The sequence below is a fragment of the Paramormyrops kingsleyae genome, chromosome 25 (assembly GCF_048594095.1).
Source record: "Paramormyrops kingsleyae isolate MSU_618 chromosome 25, PKINGS_0.4, whole genome shotgun sequence".
Classification (NCBI taxonomy): Eukaryota; Metazoa; Chordata; class Actinopteri; order Osteoglossiformes; family Mormyridae; genus Paramormyrops; species Paramormyrops kingsleyae.
In genome coordinates, this window is record NC_132821.1 from 1,927,748 (window position 1) to 1,946,505 (window position 18,758).

The 18,758-nt window shown below is 44.8% G+C and overlaps 1 protein-coding gene across 2 annotated transcripts in view; it reads right to left on the reverse strand.

The window, feature by feature from the left end:
* Nucleotides 1-18,758, reverse strand: part of LOC140577564 (beta-mannosidase-like) — a 28,364-nt gene that overhangs the window by 836 nt on the left and 8,770 nt on the right. The window contains exons 3-16 of one of the 2 annotated variants that reach the window (XM_072706996.1): nt 17,847-17,952; nt 17,599-17,772; nt 16,300-16,423; nt 15,694-15,863; nt 13,401-13,511; nt 12,002-12,153; nt 11,669-11,786; nt 8,170-8,256; nt 6,482-6,649; nt 6,022-6,240; nt 4,814-4,978; nt 3,806-3,950; nt 3,415-3,557; nt 3,066-3,323 (exon numbers count right to left, since the gene is read on the reverse strand). In XM_072706996.1, coding sequence (XP_072563097.1) covers nt 3,066-3,323; nt 3,415-3,557; nt 3,806-3,950; nt 4,814-4,978; nt 6,022-6,240; nt 6,482-6,649; nt 8,170-8,256; nt 11,669-11,786; nt 12,002-12,153; nt 13,401-13,511; nt 15,694-15,863; nt 16,300-16,423; nt 17,599-17,772; nt 17,847-17,952 — 2,140 coding nt within the window. The remainder of the gene's footprint in view (nt 1-3,065; nt 3,324-3,414; nt 3,558-3,805; nt 3,951-4,813; nt 4,979-6,021; nt 6,241-6,481; nt 6,650-8,169; nt 8,257-11,668; nt 11,787-12,001; nt 12,154-13,400; nt 13,512-15,693; nt 15,864-16,299; nt 16,424-17,598; nt 17,773-17,846; nt 17,953-18,758) is intronic. The other variant, XM_072706997.1, reaches the window with a different exon arrangement.

The following is an 18,758-nucleotide window of genomic DNA, read 5'->3' on the forward strand; positions in this document are numbered from 1 at the left end:
TGGCTTGAATTTCCTGTAAATGAGACTTAAGGGAATCAGCCGTCGAATGTCGTAAAACAGTAATGCATGGAATTCTTAACAAAAACCAAAGATCCACATTACTGTGAGTTTCTATTTTCACTTTTACATGCTTTAAATAGATCTTACTAATACAACAGTTGTGCCATTAACCCTCAGGAGTCTGAGGCCTGTCAGCCACTTTCGGATTAGTCTGACATACCTTGACATTTTAAAATATTTCACCTCTCTAAAAAACATTTATCCCAAAGTGTTACATTTGCTTTTATTCAGACAAACTCGGCACCAATAATCTGAGACCACTTAGAATGTTATTCTATTTTTTGTTAAAATCAACTTTAAACATACTTTTCAAAAACCTATTTTCAGACATGCTGAGAAATTGTAAAAAATCACATTATAGACATTTCTAGGTAAGACTTTTGAGCTCTGAAGCTTATAGACACGGGTTGGCTACACATAGGTGAAAGAGACATTCTGATATTTTATGTGGTTTGATTACTAAAGTGTTAGCACTTTAGAGTGACACTCTTTTTCTCAGTCAGTGGCCTTCAAAATGAATATTGATGAGGTAGGTGTCCCCACACCTGTAGTAGTTTGCATACTGTCAAAGGCCCATCAGTCTGGAATGTCACTGGACCCCACACCCATCACTTTGTAAAGGTAGTTTGAAACGCAAGAAAAGTAGCAACAATAAAAATCCTTTTCACAGTTTATTGGTAGATGAAATAAAAAATGAAAAACTGAGCAGTCGCTATAGAAAGCGATAAATATGATGCAGTGACTATGCAGAGTTAAAGGAAATGAAATAATTCACTATTATTAAGAACACAACACAAGAACACAAGAAATTTACAAACGAGAGGAGGCCATTCGGCCCATCAAGCTCGTTTGGGGAGAACTTAGCTAATATCTCAGAGTTGTTAAAATCTTATCTAGCTCTGATTTAAAGGAACCCATGGTTTTAGCTTCCACTACAATAGCAGGAAGACTATTCCATACTCTGACTACACGCTGTGTAAAGAAGTGCTTCCTCAAATTTGTTTTAAAATGTTCTCCCGCTAATTTCCACTTATGGCCACGAGTTCTAGTATTTAGACTAATATTGAAATAGTCATTTGGCTGAACAGCATCCAGACCCGTTAGAATCTTATAGACCTGAATCATATCCCCCCTTAGTCTCCTTTGCTCAAGGCTGAACAGATTCAGTTCCGCTAACCTCTCCTCGTAAGACATTCCTCTAAGACCAGGAATCATTCTCGTAGCTCTTCGTTGCACCTTTTCTAAGGCAGCAATGTCCTTCTTGAGGTATGGTGACCAAACCTGCACACAGTATTCTAGGTGGGGTCTTACCAAGGAATTATATAAGTGTAACATCACCTCCCTTGACTTAAACTCCACACATCTAGAGATATAACCCAACATTCTGTTCGCCTTTTTTATTGCTTCCCCACATTGGCGAGAGTGGGACATGGAAGCATCAACATACATACCGAGATCTTTCTCGTAATCAGCTACCTTTATTTCAGTGGAACCCATAAAATATCTGTACTGTATATTTCTGCTCCCTGCATGGATTACCTTACATTTATCTGTGTTAAATTTCATCTGCCAAGTATCAGCCCATTCGCTAATTAAATCCAGATCCCGTTGAAGCCTCTCTGCTGCTAGATTAGTATCTGCTACCCCGCCCACCTTAGTGTCGTCTGCAAATTTAACCAGTTTACTGTATGTATTCGTGTCAATATCATTAATGTAAATTAGGAACAATAGTGGTCCTAAAATTGAACCCTGCGGTACCCCACTATAAACGGAGGCCCACTGTGACATAGTGCCTCTAATAACTACTCGCTGCTTCCTATCAGTTAGCCAGTTTTTGATCCAAGCTGCCACAGTTCCTAAAATTCCTGCAGCTTTAAGCTTTAACAAGAGCCGTTTGTGGGGGACAACATCAAAGGCTTTCTGGAAATCTAAGTAAATCACATCATAGGCCTTTTTGTGATCAATTTCACTTGTAGCTTCCTCAAAGAACTCAAGCAGATTCGTTAAGCAGGATCTACCTCTCCTAAATCCATGTTGGCTATCCTTTATAATGTTATTTGCATCTAGGTAATCTACCATTTTCACTTGAATTATAGCTTCCATTATTTTTCCAGTAATGCTAGTTAAACTGATTGGCCTATAGTTTGCTGGATTACTTCTATCCCCTTTTTTGAATATGGGTGTTATATTAGCATGCTTCCAATCTGATGGTACCACACCCGCAGATAACGATTTCTGGAATATTAAAGTCAAAGGTTGGCTAATAATATCCCTCATCTCTTTCAAGACTAAAGGTAAGATGCCATCAGGCCCCTGCGATTTATTTATTTTGAGTTTAGCTAGGCTTAGTATCACATCAACCTCAGTTATACATATATTGGTCATAGACGATGCTGTATTCGTATTAATTGGTGGTAAATTACTTGTGTTCTCTATTGTGAACACCCTTGAAAAATAATCATTAAACTCGTTTACCATATCAATTTCGTTATCAATTATAAGGCCCTTACTATCCTGCAAATTAGTGATTTCAGCTTTTAGTGCTCTCTTGGAGTTAAAATATTGGAAGAAACCTTTACTGTCATGCTTAGCCTCCAATGCAATTTTTCTTTCCATGAAATGATGGTAGCCAGTTCCCCATATACTCTCTCTTCCAGGAAATTCTTTAAAGAATAATGTGAACTCCTGACAGCTCCTTTTGCGAGAACTGCTGTGAGTTGTTCTTGTCATGTGAATTTCCTACAGATACCCAGTTTTTACCTGTACACCTCACTCTGACTCACCATTAGTGTGAGGGTGACAGCAAGTGTGACAGTGTCCTTCGATGAACCAACAACCCATTTGCGGTGGACTCAGCATTAGCCTTTGGGGTAGCATTGGTATCACTAAAACCTTAAATATCTACTTATTGAAAGCTGATTACAACAAGAAACTATCAATTATGGGGGGAGGCTGTAGTTCAAGGGCAGAGGAGGAGGGCCGGCAGGAAATGGCAGGACACTCACTGTGATGTCAGGCTTCTGTAGCCCCTGGGCCTCCTTGGGGGAGCTCAGGAGGAGGTGGTTCATGGGGCCAAGCTGGCGCCCAGCCTCCTCAAGATGGAACGTTAGCAGGCAGGTTTGCACGGTGCAATTTGCGCAGTTTGCCAACAGCTCCTTAAGTGGCGTTTTGTACAGGGGAAGAGCTGTTCCTCCGCTCACTGGCGCCGCCCCAGAGGTCACAGTGCACACCGGCTCCAAGCTGCTCCACTGGTACACTGTGATCTGACAGACACCATTATGTTATCTATGAAGATACAAGGTATCCTCCACCACTTTTACATGCGAGTGCTCTACATTTACCCCAAAGACCTACCACCGCGCTAAGAGTTTTGTTATTGTTCAGGTCCGACACGGCATAGATCAGCAGATTGCCCTGGTCCTGGAAGCCCACCGGCAGCACAGGAGCAAAGAAATCTTTGGCAAAGTAGTGCAGCATCTTCCACTTCCCCCCAAACTCTGAGGAAACAGAAAGAGTCATCTTCCACTGAAGTGCACAAACCCCTGATGTAACGTGTCCATCTGTTCTGAATCCATCAGCGAAGAAACTGGAGAATTCCACATGCAGTGTGAAAATGCTGCCATCTGCTGGCCAGTCTCTGTGAGGTACCACTCTAGATGTACTAAAGTGCTGTTATTTTTCTCAGACGTGTTAAAATGTATGCATTTTATAACTGGAAACGGACGCATTGGGTGAAAGCACTAACCAATAGAGGCCCAGGAGGGGCCTTGCCAAATGTCATTGAGTTGCCAGTAGAGGGCGCCCATCGTATGGCCCTGGCCTTCGATGATCTCACTTCGACTCCGGCGGTAGAACTCTGTCTGAGCTTTCACACACTGCGCCTGCATCACCTGTAAGCAAACGTGGAGAGACACACTGTCCTGTGACTCTAGACATCCCAACATACAGTTGGACCTCCTTAAAGCCATAGAAGAGTTAACATATTTACAATATTTGGACTCAGATTCAAATGGCCTCAAATATAAATTACTACATCATATTACACAAACACTTCAGATTCCTAATAAGAAAAAACTTAAATGATTATAAAAAAAAAATAAAAATCAGGCAATCACTCTAGCAGAGGGGTAAACACATGATGATTAATTATTCAGTCATATGTAAATAAACTGAAGCAGTTCACAGCTGAATTCAGGGAAAACCTCACATGCAAGAACTAAGAAGAACTAAGGATATTCTGTTCATGGTTACAATTTCCTTTCCATCAAGGCAGATGTATAGGGGAATTTCAGGTGATTACCTGACAAAGACTGATCTGAGATATACAAAAAGTACTAATTGATTTCATAGAAACGGAAATAGTGTTAAGAACAAACACAGACATACAGACGGATCAGTGTTTAGCCACAAACTAAACATCTTGGTGTCTTGCATATACAATACAATAGTAATATTGATTTCTTTCTTCTATGCCATTTTGCTGCCTGTGAGACACACAGACACATTCATGCGAGAGCAAGCTTGGGGAGTCACAGCACAGGGTCAGCCAGTTAGCACTGCCCTAGGAGCAACTGGGGGTTAAGGGCCTTGCTCACAGGCATCTGCTGGCCATGGGATTTGATCTGGCAACCTTCTGATCACAGGCACAAAGTCCTATCCCTCTGAGCCACATTCCGGCCCACCTGACCACCAAACTGCAATGAGTGGATGTTACAATTAGGTCGTTACTTGTGCACAGGTGCTTCACCTCTACCTGTGTGAGGTAGAGCGTGTCTCTATACTCCTGTAAGGGATGGGGAGATTGGGGTAGGTGAAAATGCAGAGCCGCCTGCAGCAGCATCTCCATGTTGCCAGCCAGGTGGTGCTGACGATGGGAGGAGAAGAGGCTGCTGTATCTCCAGTCTTCAGGCACGGAGACCTGCATTGGGGACAGTTAACAGTTAAATGTCTAAGGGTATGAGCTCCTACGTCCACCCAAATGCTTCCACTCAGTTTAAAAAAAATCAGCCATTACTAACCTCACTGACACTATACCAGGGGAGCTCCTAAATAGGTAACATTTTTAATAGCTAGTATGCTATTTAGGCGTGAATGTTACTGTTAAAAACTTTTTTTTGAAGTATGGAGGTTTTATTTTTAAAATATAATACAGTAAATCATTCATGGTCCGAGACACTCACTGGCCTGTCAATCACTGACACATTGCATACATTATTCAGTGTTAAAAAACACTTAAGTATAACAACTCCACAGACATTCTTAACCCAAGTTTACACACTCAAAATTTTGACCTTTCTGACAACGAAAAAGTAATGTCTAAAAATATGTTACAGCTGCAGACGACTCATTTCTCTGCTTATGTTCATCTCGCGTGTCAAGAATTAGGAGAGAGAAAAAAAACGTCAGGATTTACGCTTCATAATAGCTTCACTTTATAACTGCCATTAAGGACAAAACAGGCAACTAGTTAATGTGGGCTGATGCTGCCTTTATCAAGCCAACCACACTGCAAGTAGTAGTAGTAATAATAATGATATTTTATTATTTTTATATTATTAACAACAATAATCCATCCATCCATCCATCCATCCATCTTCCAACCCGCTTATCCTTCTGGGTCGTGGGGGGTCTGGAGCCTATCCCGGAAGCTACGGGCACGAGGCAGGGATCAACCCAGGATGGGGGGCCAGTCCATCGCAGGGCACACTCACACATGCACACCTATGGGCAATTCAGTAGCACCAATTAGCCTCAACATGTCTTTGTACCGTCGGGGGGTACCCGGAGTGTCCAGAGGAAACCCGACGACATGGGGAGAACATGCAAAGTCCACACACATGTAACCCAGAATCGAACCTGGGTCCCAGAGGTGTGAGGCAACAGTGCTAACCACTGCACCACCATGCCGCCCACAACAACAACAATAAGTGTAATTTATATAATGCCGTCGGGGGGGTTTACCTTCATCAGTGTAGACAGAGACGGCCAGGACTGGAAGCCGTACTCAGAGGCCAAGCGCGTCCGTGGGAAGTTCCTCCAATCCCAGCAGTCGGCTAAGTAGTTGTAATAGTGGGTGTCCCCGTAGTGGGTGTCGTACGGATTCTGTGCCACCCAGCCTTCCTTCTCTGACTCTGCCCCGTTGGTGGGGCTGGAGGTGAGGAAGGGGCGGGTCCGATCCACCTGATAAACAGACAGCCTTCTTCAGATGCGGATCGCTGCCAGAGATTTTCACAGCTAACCTGCATTTGTACTCATGATGGCAGATCTGGCTCCATTTCAAACCCTCTGAGGTTTCCTGTGGCGACGATGCTATGCGCCGATAAAGCTCTACAGCATGCAGGTGCTGGTAGCTTCAGAGGAAGGACGAGTCCAATAAAACAAGCGCCTACCAAAACATCACCTGAAAGGGTCAGTGACTCACTCTGAGGACGATGCTGCGGATGTTGTCCACATAGAGGGAGGTGTAATCCTTCACGTACTGCGGCTGCTCTGACTGGGGTATTCCGAACCAGTTGGTTGCGATCGCCGCCTCATTCTCGTTATTACCGCTCCACACGATGATAGAGGGATGGGATTTCAACCTCCTCAGCTGGCACACAAAACACAACCGTAACAACACACGATGCCTTCAAACCAACAGACAGCAAATCAACAAGGCATCACTCATAGATAAAATATGTCCTGTAAGTATTTATTAACTCGGACAATATCAACAGATGAAGACAAGTCATTACATATAACACTGGAAACAACCATCATTTTGATGATCATGTGGTTGAACAACTTCTCCTAGTTATTCTTAGGGTCCTTTTTGCTGAAACTGTAAATAACTACACTGAGGATGACAACATCCATAATTCAGCCGGAAAGCAGAATGCATAAGCTCCAGCTCTTCAACCTTAAGAGAACTCACCTGCCTTCTGTTCATGCCGCACATAAGGGTGGGTAATAAGGCAAAAACATCATATCACAATTTTTTCCAGGTAGGATCATGATCCGTGATCTTATGATGATTCTTTTTCTTGTTGATTATTTTGCAAGTTACAACCAGTACAACCAAACTAATTCCCCCATTTTTTTAAATATAGCCCTGAAGCCTTAGTTACAAAACCTAAAATAAGGACTGTAACCGATGTTGAATTCTTTTTAGCTCCATGCAGCTACATTACACCGAGAATGTTTTACATGTTGTGCATTTATGCTGGGATGAGGGAGTGAAAGTGAGAGAGGACAAAATCCAAAGCGCTGTCTACTTGGTAGTACCACTTTATCGGTGTGTCAAAATGGAGAACTTTAGATGCGTGTGTAGAACTGCAAATGGTAGAATGTGCACTGCAGCATGACACTAATGATCTCTCCGTAAAGGTAGATCATGGAGATATTTTAATCATTCACGATCTAGTATCGCCAAATTGCACTTTCACACATGTTGGAAATATGGATACTGATACTCAGTGCCCTCATTTCTCATCTGTAACATCCAGCAAGGCAAGTTTTAGGGCAGTGTATGACTCAGTAGGTTAGGACTCTGCCAGTTACGGGATTTGAACCAGTGACCTTCTCATCACGGGCACTAACCTACAGAGTGATGTCACTATCGGGTCCTTGAGCAAGGCCAGTTGCCCATCTGCTCTAGAGACTGGCTAATCCCTTAAAATAAAAATGAATAATTAACAGATGCACAGATGAAATTGAATTCTTCAAGCTCATCCTGGACAGGGTGGCACTTTATGAACCATAATAAAAAAATACATTCAGAAAATTAATACTGGAATAATAAGCATTAATTCATATGAACTTTCCTTATGTATCTGTTGATACTACACACTTGTCTTACAAGCGAAGGGGTATAGTGCTTAAGGGCTTGCTGGTGATCTCTAGGTTGCCAGATCAGTCCCACAAGAGGCCCTGAAAAAGTTTCTTAACCTTATATATGTGCTGCCAAGTTTTTTTTTCTTTTTTTATGAAGATACAAGGTACAACAACAACACAGCTGAAAGTAAAATGCGGAATGTGGCCCTTTCCATGGCCTTAACTGGGCAGATTCTGCCCTGCATCTTGTGGCCGGCTGAGAAACACTGGTGAGCCTCGATACTTGATCCCGCTCACCTGGTGAGTCACTTCCTCTCTCACGGTCTCCATGAAGTCTGACTCTGTGGGGTACAGCGCACATGCGAACATGAAGTCCTGCCAGATCTGGAGGGCAGAAGCACAGGACCAGAGGACAACATTTCTCAAACAACACTATCCACTCTATTGTAACAATAAGTGTGTTCATCCATATGTTTCACGATATAGAAATTAGACTATTGAAATTTCCTTCCCCTTAACATTTAAGAATATTTTTTACTTAATATGAATCATGATTTTCATTATTTCATAAAAATGTATTCACAAGAAAGACCTCTAACACCTGCATTAATGCATCAAAATGTCATTTTTTCTTAAAGCTGGGACTATCAACATTGGAAAGGTGCTCAAGCTTCCCTAGAGATGCATCTAATTGAAACTAAAAGCTGTCAAAGCTAACAGAAAAACATTTGATTATAAATAACATTTGACAAGCAATCCTTCTGTCAAGTAAAAAATTGTGGCTGAATAATTTCCCCGACTTTCTTTGCATTGGTACTGTTTGTTGTTTATTGTTTGATATTGGTCTATTGTCAGAATGAGTTTTTACATAGTAAACCAGTAATTTCTTTCAGGATTACCAAAGTATGTATGTATGTGTGTCTGTGTGTGTCTATTAGTGTTGTCAAAATTAGTGAAAGTACCGAAAGCATCAATTCTGTTTCAATACTCATTTTTCATGGCAGGAATTCCACAGCCTGGCCATTGGGCGCACATCTAGACCTGAGTGCAGCTTCACACGCCGGGTGTCACTAAGATGGCGCACACCTAGACCTGAGTGCAGCTTCACACGCCGGGTGTCACCAAGATGGCGCACACCTAGACCTGAGTGCAGCTTCACACGCCGGGTGTCACTAAGATGGCGCACACCTAGACCTGAGTGCAGCTTCACACGCCGGGTGTCACTAAGATGGCGCACACCTAGACCTGAGTGCAGCTTCACACGCCGGGTGTCACTAAGATGGCGCACACCTAGACCTGAGTGCAGCTTCACACGCCGGGTGTCGCTAAGATGGCGCACACCTAGACCTGAGTGCAGCTTCACACGCCGGGTGTCGCTAAGATGGCGCACACCTAGACCTGAGTGCAGCCTCACACGCCGGGTGTCGCTAAGATGGCGCACACCTAGACCTGAGTGCAGCTTCACACGCCGGGTGTCGCTAAGATGGCGCACATCTAGACCTGAGTGCAGCTTCACACGCCGGGTGTCGCTAAGATGGCGCACACCTAGACCTGAGTGAAGCTTCACACGCCGGGTGTCGCTAAGATGGCGCACACCTAGACCTGAGTGAAGCTTCACACGCCGGGTGTCGCTAAGATGGCGCACACCTAGACCTGAGTGCAGCTTCACACGCTGGGTGTCACTAAGATGGCGCACACCTAGACCTGAGTGCAGCTTCACACGCCAGGTGTCGCTAAGATGGCGCACACCTAGACCTGAGTGAAGCTTCACACGCCAGGTGTCACTAAGATGACTCGTTCAGAAGCATCAGAGCTTTCACCACTGCGCTTAATCAATAGGGTGCATCTGGAAACTCCTAGGCTTTGTGCCAAATGAAGGCAGTAAACTACAGAACATACGCAAGCCTGCATGCACCGCACGGGGCAAACGCAGTTGGAGTAGAGGTGTGACGTGTATTTTTTCCCCACAGGATAAAACATTTTTTGCAGTTGGTTAGACATGAATGGTATATGATCGGCATATTGAGGTCATGTTGATTAGTGTCGATCATTCGGATACAAACTTTCACAGACATGCAATTGTTAGAAGTGTTTGTGCTTTGAAACACAGGATTAAGAAGGCATACAAAAGTGATGTATGTTTGTTCTATTATGCATTATTATAATAAAGATTTAATCTAATTATAAAGTGTTTTTTTTTATTGCTCAAAATCGCTGAACGCAATTACAATGGCTACTACGATACATAATATTACGCTTTGACTGACAATGCAGTTATTTTTTACATGTGACAGGAGTGGACAAAAGGTTGTAAAGTATTTGTGACAAACAAAATTGCCATAAAAATTTTTTTTTTGAGTTACATTCTATATTGTGCGAAGTATGGAAAAACAGCATCAAATTTTAATACTTTTCTTGGTATCTTATCACAGTTTGCAATTTTGGTATCATGACAACACTTGTTTGTATATGTCTATGTATGGATCTATCCATCCATCATGCACTGTATACACTCACCTAAAGGATTATTAGGAACACCTGTTCAATTTCTCATTAATGCAATTATCTAATCAACCAATCACATGGCAGTTGCTTCAATGCATTTAGGGGTGTGGTCCTGGTCAAGACAATCTCCTGAACTCCAAACTGAATGTCAGAATGGGAAAGAAAGGTGATTTAAGCAATTTTGAGCGTGGCATGGTTGTTGGTGCCAGACGGGCCGGTCTGAGTATTTCACAATCTGCTCAGTTACTGGGATTTTCATGCACAACCATTTCTAGGGTTTACAAAGAATGGTGTGCAAAGGGAAAAACATCCAGTATGTGGCAGTCCTGTGGGCGAAAATGCCTTGTTGATGCTAGAGGTCAGAGGAGAATGGGCCGACTGATTCAAGCTGATAGAAGAGCAACTTTGACTGAAATAACCACTCGTTACAACCGAGGTATGCAGCAAAGCATTTGTGAAGCCACAACACGCACAACCTTGAGGCGGATGGGCTACAACTGCAGAAGACCCCACCGGGTACCACTCATCTCCACTACAAATAGGAAAAAGAGGCTACAATTTGGACAGTTGAAGACTGGAAAAATGTTGCCTGGTCTGATGAGTCTCAATTTCTGTTGAGACATTCAAATGGTAGAGTCAGAATTTGGCCTAAAGAGAATGAGAACATGGATCCATCATGCCTTGTTACCACTGTGCAGGCTGGTGGTGGTGGTGTAATGGTGTGGGGGATGTTTTCTTGGCACACTTTAGGCCCCTTAGTGCCAATTGGGCATCGTTTAAATGCCACGGCCTACCTGAGCATTGTTTCTGACCATGTCCATCCCTTTATGACCACCATGTACCCATCCTCTGATGGCTACTTCCAGCAGGATAATGCGCCATGTCACAAAGCTCGAATCATTTCAAATTGGTTTCTTGAACATGACAATGAGTTCACTGTACTAAAATGGCCCCCACAGTCACCAGATCTCAACCCAATAGAGCATATTTGGGATGTGGTGGAACGGGAGCTTCGTGCCCTGGATGTGCATCCCACAAATCTCCATCAACTGCAAGATGCTATCCTATCAATATGGGCCAACATTTCTAAAGAATGCTTTCAGCACCTTGTTGAATCAATGCCACGTAGAATTAAGGCAGTTCTGAAGGCGAAAGGGGGTCAAACACCGTATTAGTATGGTGTTCCTAATAATCCTTTAGGTGAGTGTACATCTTAGTTCAGGAAAAGACTGTATGAACTGTGGATTGTAATTCACCCAAGATTCTTCGAAGGAAAATAAGCAGGTATTACCATGAGCCCAAGCTCATCGCAGATGCTGTAAAATTGGTCTTGCTCGTAAATGCCACCTCCCCACACTCTCAGGGTGTTCATGTTGGCATCCACGGCCGACTGGAGTAGGTTCTTCAGCCTACAGAGGACACAGGACGCCTTTGTAAGGGTCACACCTCGAGGCTGCATTGCTGCTACAGGGGAACCTCCATGAAAATTAGAGGATGTCAGTTTGGCAGAACTAAATGGGATGAATCAGTAGAAGAACTGTGGTCCACCATCAGACCAAGAGGTCAGCAAAAGGCCAGGACTGATATGCTGCAGCAGGAAACACACGGCAGGACTAGGTCTCACGTTTCAGGCGTGACCTGATCCTGGAATGAGTGGGCTGGGATCCAGTTGGAGCCTTTGAGGAAGACTGGCCTCCCGTTGATCTGGAAGTAGAAGCTCATGCCGGGGGATCCAGGGATTGGTTTCTGGATCAGCTCTACGGTTCGAAAATATACCTACAGACGTGGAGACAAACATACAGCAAGCCAATTTTTTTGGGCCAGTGTGTGACTCCGTAGGTTAGGACTCTGTGCCGTGACGGGAAGGTCACTGGTTTAGATCCCGTGGCTGGCAGAGTGATGTCACTATTGGGTCCTTTAGCAAGGCCAGATGCCCATCTGCTCTAGGGACTGGCTGACCCTACTTTCTCAACTGTACACAGCTTAATATATGTAAAGAAATGAGTAACAAAAGGAACCAGGATGCTATAAATATAGCAAAAACAAAAATAGTCCTTTTCTAAAGGATTTTTAAAACTATGGAGATTCTATTCAGTGGTAAATGTAACTGTAGCTCCCACAATCCTCCTTGGATGGGATTGCTCCTTTGAAAAAACATAAATTTAGGCCCGAGTGGCAGGATATCCGTTAGCATGAAGACATCACTTTAAATGGTGTGAGCATCACTCAATGTGGAAATTCATCTCTATAGTCACAATAGGTTTTTTCATTCTGGGTGGTGTTCATTTGCAAAGGCAGATTCTTGCTTGGTTACAGGGCTTACTAGCACTATTAATAAACAGGAATAAATATATAACTATTTGGACCTTTGTAATTTGTTTTTTTTTGTCTGTTTCTAATCCATGAAAAACAGTGGTGTGTGACATATTTCAGAGATATCTCAACAGCAGTAGAAATGCAAATTTTGCTTAAAAACAAGAAAACACTGCAATATTTGATACTTGTTGCCTTAAACACTAGACAGCAGTCATGCAATTATTTTATTCGTTTACACAGCTGAGTATTTCTTACTTGCAGGTTAAAGTGATCTGCTAAATAGCAAAAGCCCTAGCAACAGCAGAGCATCACTGGCTAACTTATGTCCCCCCGCCCCATCCAGGATGATGCTACAAGAAGGGGGTCTTCCACCACAAGCCAACTTCAACACAGCACCACGTTCAGTCTGCTCTGCCAAGGCACTTTTCCCCGGGAAGCTTATCAGCAAGAGAGATTTGGAGACAAATTCAACTAAAATATTGGTAGTGACAGGAAATTGCAGAAAACCAGAAATTTCGTAACCAGAGCGGCGGGGTCAGCCTATACCAAGCCGATCTGTATACTGATCCCAAATGTCCTCCTTGAACATCTGTATCTATGGGTTTATTTGTAACCCACTAACTCTACAAGAGCTGTGCTGCATTGGCACATTGCAAGCATCAGGTAAAATGATCAGAGAATATTAGGGAATGGCTGAGAAGACAGACCTGAGTGACCGTGTCCAAGACGAGTCCCCCATCTAGCATCATCTGCACGTTCATTTGGTACCGGTTCTGTTTTCCATATCCGGCGGGCCACCAAAGGTCCACTGGGGAACTCTACAATGGAGAAAACAAGGCTTTACAATGCTTTTGAATGTATTCATAATGCCGATGCTCTCAAACATCACTGACATGGCAACTAACAAACAAAAACATCCATCGACTCTAGAAGCCAGCATGGCAAGCCCAGGTCACACTCTCCACAAGTGTAACACGTCCTTATTCCCAGCTGATCTTGTGCCTAGTTGACTCCTTGTGTGATTTTCAGCATTTGCTTTTATCCACAAGCGGTAAGACCTCTCAAGAGCCACACTTAATCAATCAGCAACTGCACACAAACATACATACTCACCATCTCTCTCACATCTTTATCACTAACCCTTGCATATTTGCACCCACTATCACAGTGTTGTGTTATTTGTACTTTTGTCTTGTTTATTGTTATTTCTATAGTTGTAAATTATCATATTTTATTATATTCGGAAGGTGGCACATTGGTGCAGTGGTTAGCACTGTCGCCTCACAGCTCTCGGACGAGGGTTCACGTGCCAGCCATGGCTCCGCCAGTGGAGTCTGCATGTTCTTCCTGTGTTGTCGTGGGGCTTCTTCCAGGTCCTTGGGTTTCCCCCACATTCCAAAAACATGCTGAGGCTAATTGGAGTTGTCAAACTGCCCATAGGTCTGCATGTGTGAGTGAATGGTATGCGAGTGTGCCCTGTGATGGGTTGGCGCCACATCCTGGGCTGTTCCCTGCCTTGTGCCCTGTGATGGGTTGGCGCCCCATCCTGGGCTGTTCCCTGCCTTGTGCCCTGTGATGGGTTGGCGCCCCATCCTGGGCTGTTCCCTGCCTTGTGCCCTGTGATGGGTTGGCGCCACATCCTGGGCTGTTCCCTGCCTTGTGCCCTGTGATGGGTTGGCGCCCCATCCTGGGCTGTTCCCTGCCTTGTGCCCTGTGATGGGTTGGCGCCACATCCTGGGCTGTTCCCTGCCTTGTCCCCTGTGATGGGTTGGCGCCCCATCCTGGGCTGTTCCCTGCCTTGTGCCCTGTGATGGTTTGGCGCCCCCTTTTGGGCTGTTCCCTGCCTTGTGCCCTGTGATGGGTTGGCGCCCCATCCTGGGCTGTTCCCTGCCTTGTGCCCTGTGATGGGTTGGCGCCACATCCTGGGCTGTTCCCTGCCTTGTCCCCTGTGATGGGTTGGCACCCCATCCTGGGCTGTTCCCTGCCTTGTGCCCTGTGATGGTTTGGCGCCCCCTTTTGGGCTGTTCCCTGTCTTGTGCCCTGTGATGGGTTGGCGCCCCATCCTGGGCTGTTCCCTGCCTTGTGCCCTGTGATGGGTTGGCGCCACATCCTGGGCTGTTCCCTGCCTTGTCCCCTGTGATGGGTTGGCACCCCATCCTGGGCTGTTCCCTGCCTTGTCCCCTGTGATGGGTTGGCACCCCATCCTGGGCTGTTCCCTGCCTTGTGCCCTGTGATGGTTTGGCGCCCCCTTTTGGGCTGTTCCCTGCCTTGCACTTGTAGCCTCTGGGATAGGTGCCAAACCCCCCAGAAAATACATTGATATTACACTCTGTAAATTTAAATATTTCCCTAATTTTAAGAACCTGCCAGAATAAGCATTTCACTATGTTGTACAAATGTGACAAACTTTGAACACTGCTTTGAAAACAAATGCAAATGTAATGATACGCAAGATCTTCTTACAGTGCTTCATGGCTTCTGCTAGGATGTAACGGCTTATCTTAGTGCAGGGCTATTCAACTCAGGCCCTTGATTCCAAATCCAGGCCTAGTTTTCAGTTCTCCCAGGTAGTTAGTTTAATAATTACTGATTCTGATTGGTCAGAGGCTTCACATCCGGCTCACAGGTGAAGGAAGGCTGGAAAATCAGCAGGGCTCGGCCCTTGAGGACCGTGAGTTGAATAGCCCTGTCTTAGTGTGTTCCCAACAAACATATAATACACAAACATGGCAGTAAGAGCTTTTGTGTAGCAGTGAGCTAAACGTTAATCGCTGCTTCACATCTGCGAAACAATCTTAGCACAATCGTAGGCTTTGGATGGGTGTTACACCGGAAGACTGGGAAGATTTGGAAAAGGCTAAGTATGAGCAATGTGTCAAGCTCAGAATCCATTGGGAATTTTTCAGCTCGTGGCCCCCAGGTCTGAGAACAGCAGCAGACATACAGACAGCACACATCAACACCGAGAGCCCCCCCTCACATGAAGGGACCCCCTCCCACCTTGTTTACATGGAGGATGAATGTGTTATTACTCTGTCCAGGGGGTAGCGATGCCTGGAAGGTTTGCTGCGTAGCTAAATCAGCAAGGGCCAGCTTCACGTATCCCTCGACAGCCATTACGGTATCGAAGACCAGCTCCACCTCCACACTCCACAGGGAGGAGCTGGAGTCTGAAAAGTGTGTAGGAGAAGCAGGAAGGAAACAACCACACAGGAGCATATTAAGTCTCCCATCTTCTCCTAGACCAGAGGTAGGTAACCCTGATCGAGGAGAGCTGGAATCCAGCAGGTTTTCCATCCTACACCGGCACTCCAGGATTTGAGCTGCCTAACCCTGCTGAAGACTGCCACAAACCAGCTTAAGAACAATTAGAGAGAAATTGAAACCCATGACATTAGAGTGAACCAGTTAACCCAGTTCCTGTTAAATACATCCATGAAGTCAAAACATCACATAACAATCAAGCTTCTGAAGTAGCCATACTTCTCCAAATCTCAGCTATAATGAACCAATGGCACTGAACTAAGCGGTGAAAGACAACTGGAAGTGTTGACATTGCACAAGCGATGAGAGACCAGGTCCCCATGAGGGTTGGGGGGGGCATACCAAATGCTGGGGCAGCAGAGAGATAGAGCAGCCGCAGAATATCGTAGGACTCTAGCCGAACATCCCTCCAGATTCCTTGAGTGGGAAAAGATGGGCCCCAATCCCAGCTGAAGGAGCTCTGTGCCTGGAAGAGAAGCATACATACACATCTACTGATGCGGCTTCTCGTTCACTCAGTGAAGTGTTTTTTAGCGGACTGCGCGTACACGACAATTGTGTGCATAATTATTTATTTTACCCCTTTTTTTAAGCAGTGGCCCAAGATGCAGGGCAGGGGAAACTCTAAATGCAGTAACTTTGCTCAGCAGCGGCGCTAAAAACAGGAGTACAGTCATCAGCAGCGCTCTGCCTTTAGCCAAGTGCGGACCCCAGGAGATCACTGTCCAAAAATAACCAGCTGCCTGTGCTTTTAACTCAGACTAATTACGCAGTTTTCCTGTAGGCCAGCATTGCCGTCACATCCACTGTGACTCCCTTCCCTTGGGAAACGGGGAGGGCTTTAAACATGGAGCGGTCCCGCAACCGTTTCGGCAACGTTATGGGAACATTGCGTGCCTGCGGCCAACAGTACAGATGGCCCTGCTTGCTCATTTGCATTAACGGTCTCATCTCACGCCACCGATTCCTTCTTGACGCATGACCCATTCAGGTTGTTTCTTAAACAACCTGAATGGCCATTCCTGCTCAAAAATGTGCTTCTTAATGACACACGATGGTGAACCTTCAACTACTACAGGATAGGAAGCGTTTCAAAGCTACTCATTTCAGGCATGGACCAGTAAGCAAAATGGCCGTTTGTCGTCAAGAAGTATTACACAGATAAATCCCAACACAATTTCTTGCCAAAGGAAATGAAAATAATGTATAATACAGTAAGAAAAATGAGGTAAAAATATGCCATGTAGCGATGAAAGGTGCATAATTTACTGCAGAAAGAACTACACAGTGATAACCGCAAAAGAGAAATAGATAAATATAGAATAGATTAATCATTGTGCATTGCAGACCCCTGGGGAAAAGCCACGCCTAGTCACAGGGTTCCTGGCACAGGGAAAGAGGCATAAGGGCACCTTCACCAGGCTTCATTCTGCCTGAGCCCTTAATGATGCAGTCTTTACAGCTTCCGACTGGGCGAGCTTGCAGTCTTTACAGCTTCCGACTGGGCGAGCTTGCAGTCTTTACAGCTTCCGACTGGGTGAACTTGCAGTCTTTACAGCTTCCGACTGGGCGGGCTTGTAGTCTTTACAGCTTCTGACTGTAAAGCTGTCATTCAGAGAAAAGTCTCTGGGCGGGGCTTACCTTACGGATGAAGTTGACGTGACACTCGCCCTTCTGCACGGGTGGGGGGCAGGCGGGGGGCACTTTGTATGTGGTATGGGCCTGGCTGCGGCGTGCCGAGTAGCCCACTGCAGAAACCAGGTCAACCACCAGCACGTTGTCGCCTTGCCTCAGCGTCATGCTGACGTCAAAGTCCTGCAAAGAAATATCCCATGTCTTATATGAGCTGTTGGGGGAAGGGCAGACCTGCCAGTGACCTCATAACTTACATATCTGCGGAACATGTTGTCTGTTGTCCCCACGATAACATCATTGAGGGAGATAGTCGACACAGTGTCCACGCCATCAAACACCAAACTAACCCTCTGCTTTTGCCTGAAAAGAAGAAGAAAAAAAAAGACATTATCTCTGTGGCAGATGGTGCTAAATCATTCATTTCCTCTGGTAAAACTGGCAGAAGAACAACACTTTTAATAATAGGCCTGCGACATGCACGAAACCTATTGCTGAGAGCCAACAGCAGACTTAAAATGCTCTCTTCAAAAGGCTTTGTTCATGCACCAATAAAATATATCTAAAGTCTGACAGTAGATGAGGTTATTATATATGTTGCACTTAAACTAAACAACCACTGTTGTCCTTTTGATGACGTCTGATAACCTGAGTGCCAAGTAATTAGAAGACCATGGAGCGTGCAAAAGTCACATGAAAACCACACAAGGACATTCTGTGTAAGCACGTGAGTGGTGTCACGCTCACTTAACAAGCCACGACGGACCCATCTCAGCCTGACATATGACTGGGGTGGACAGGGTGGACGGGGTGGACGGGAGGGGGGGGTGAAGATGAATATTCTTTGGATATGGGGGATGTTTCCTTCAGAAAATTGATAACACAGATCAGAATGTGATTACCAGTAATGCAAGATAAATGGTATCTGGTAATAAAGTAAATAGAACTTTGTGATCTCAGTGTCTTCAGTTAATCACCATAGTTATGAGGTGTTAACTAAAGAATACAGATAAAATAAGAAGCAGCCTACAATCATCTTGCTGGGCAGATTAGAACCTTATTCGATCAGCTGCATGAAATGAGGCAATGGCACTTCACTTGGCCCTCAGACCTTGTGTTTGACACATGTGCAGTAAGTGGTTAGAAGTAATGACCAATATACCGTACTT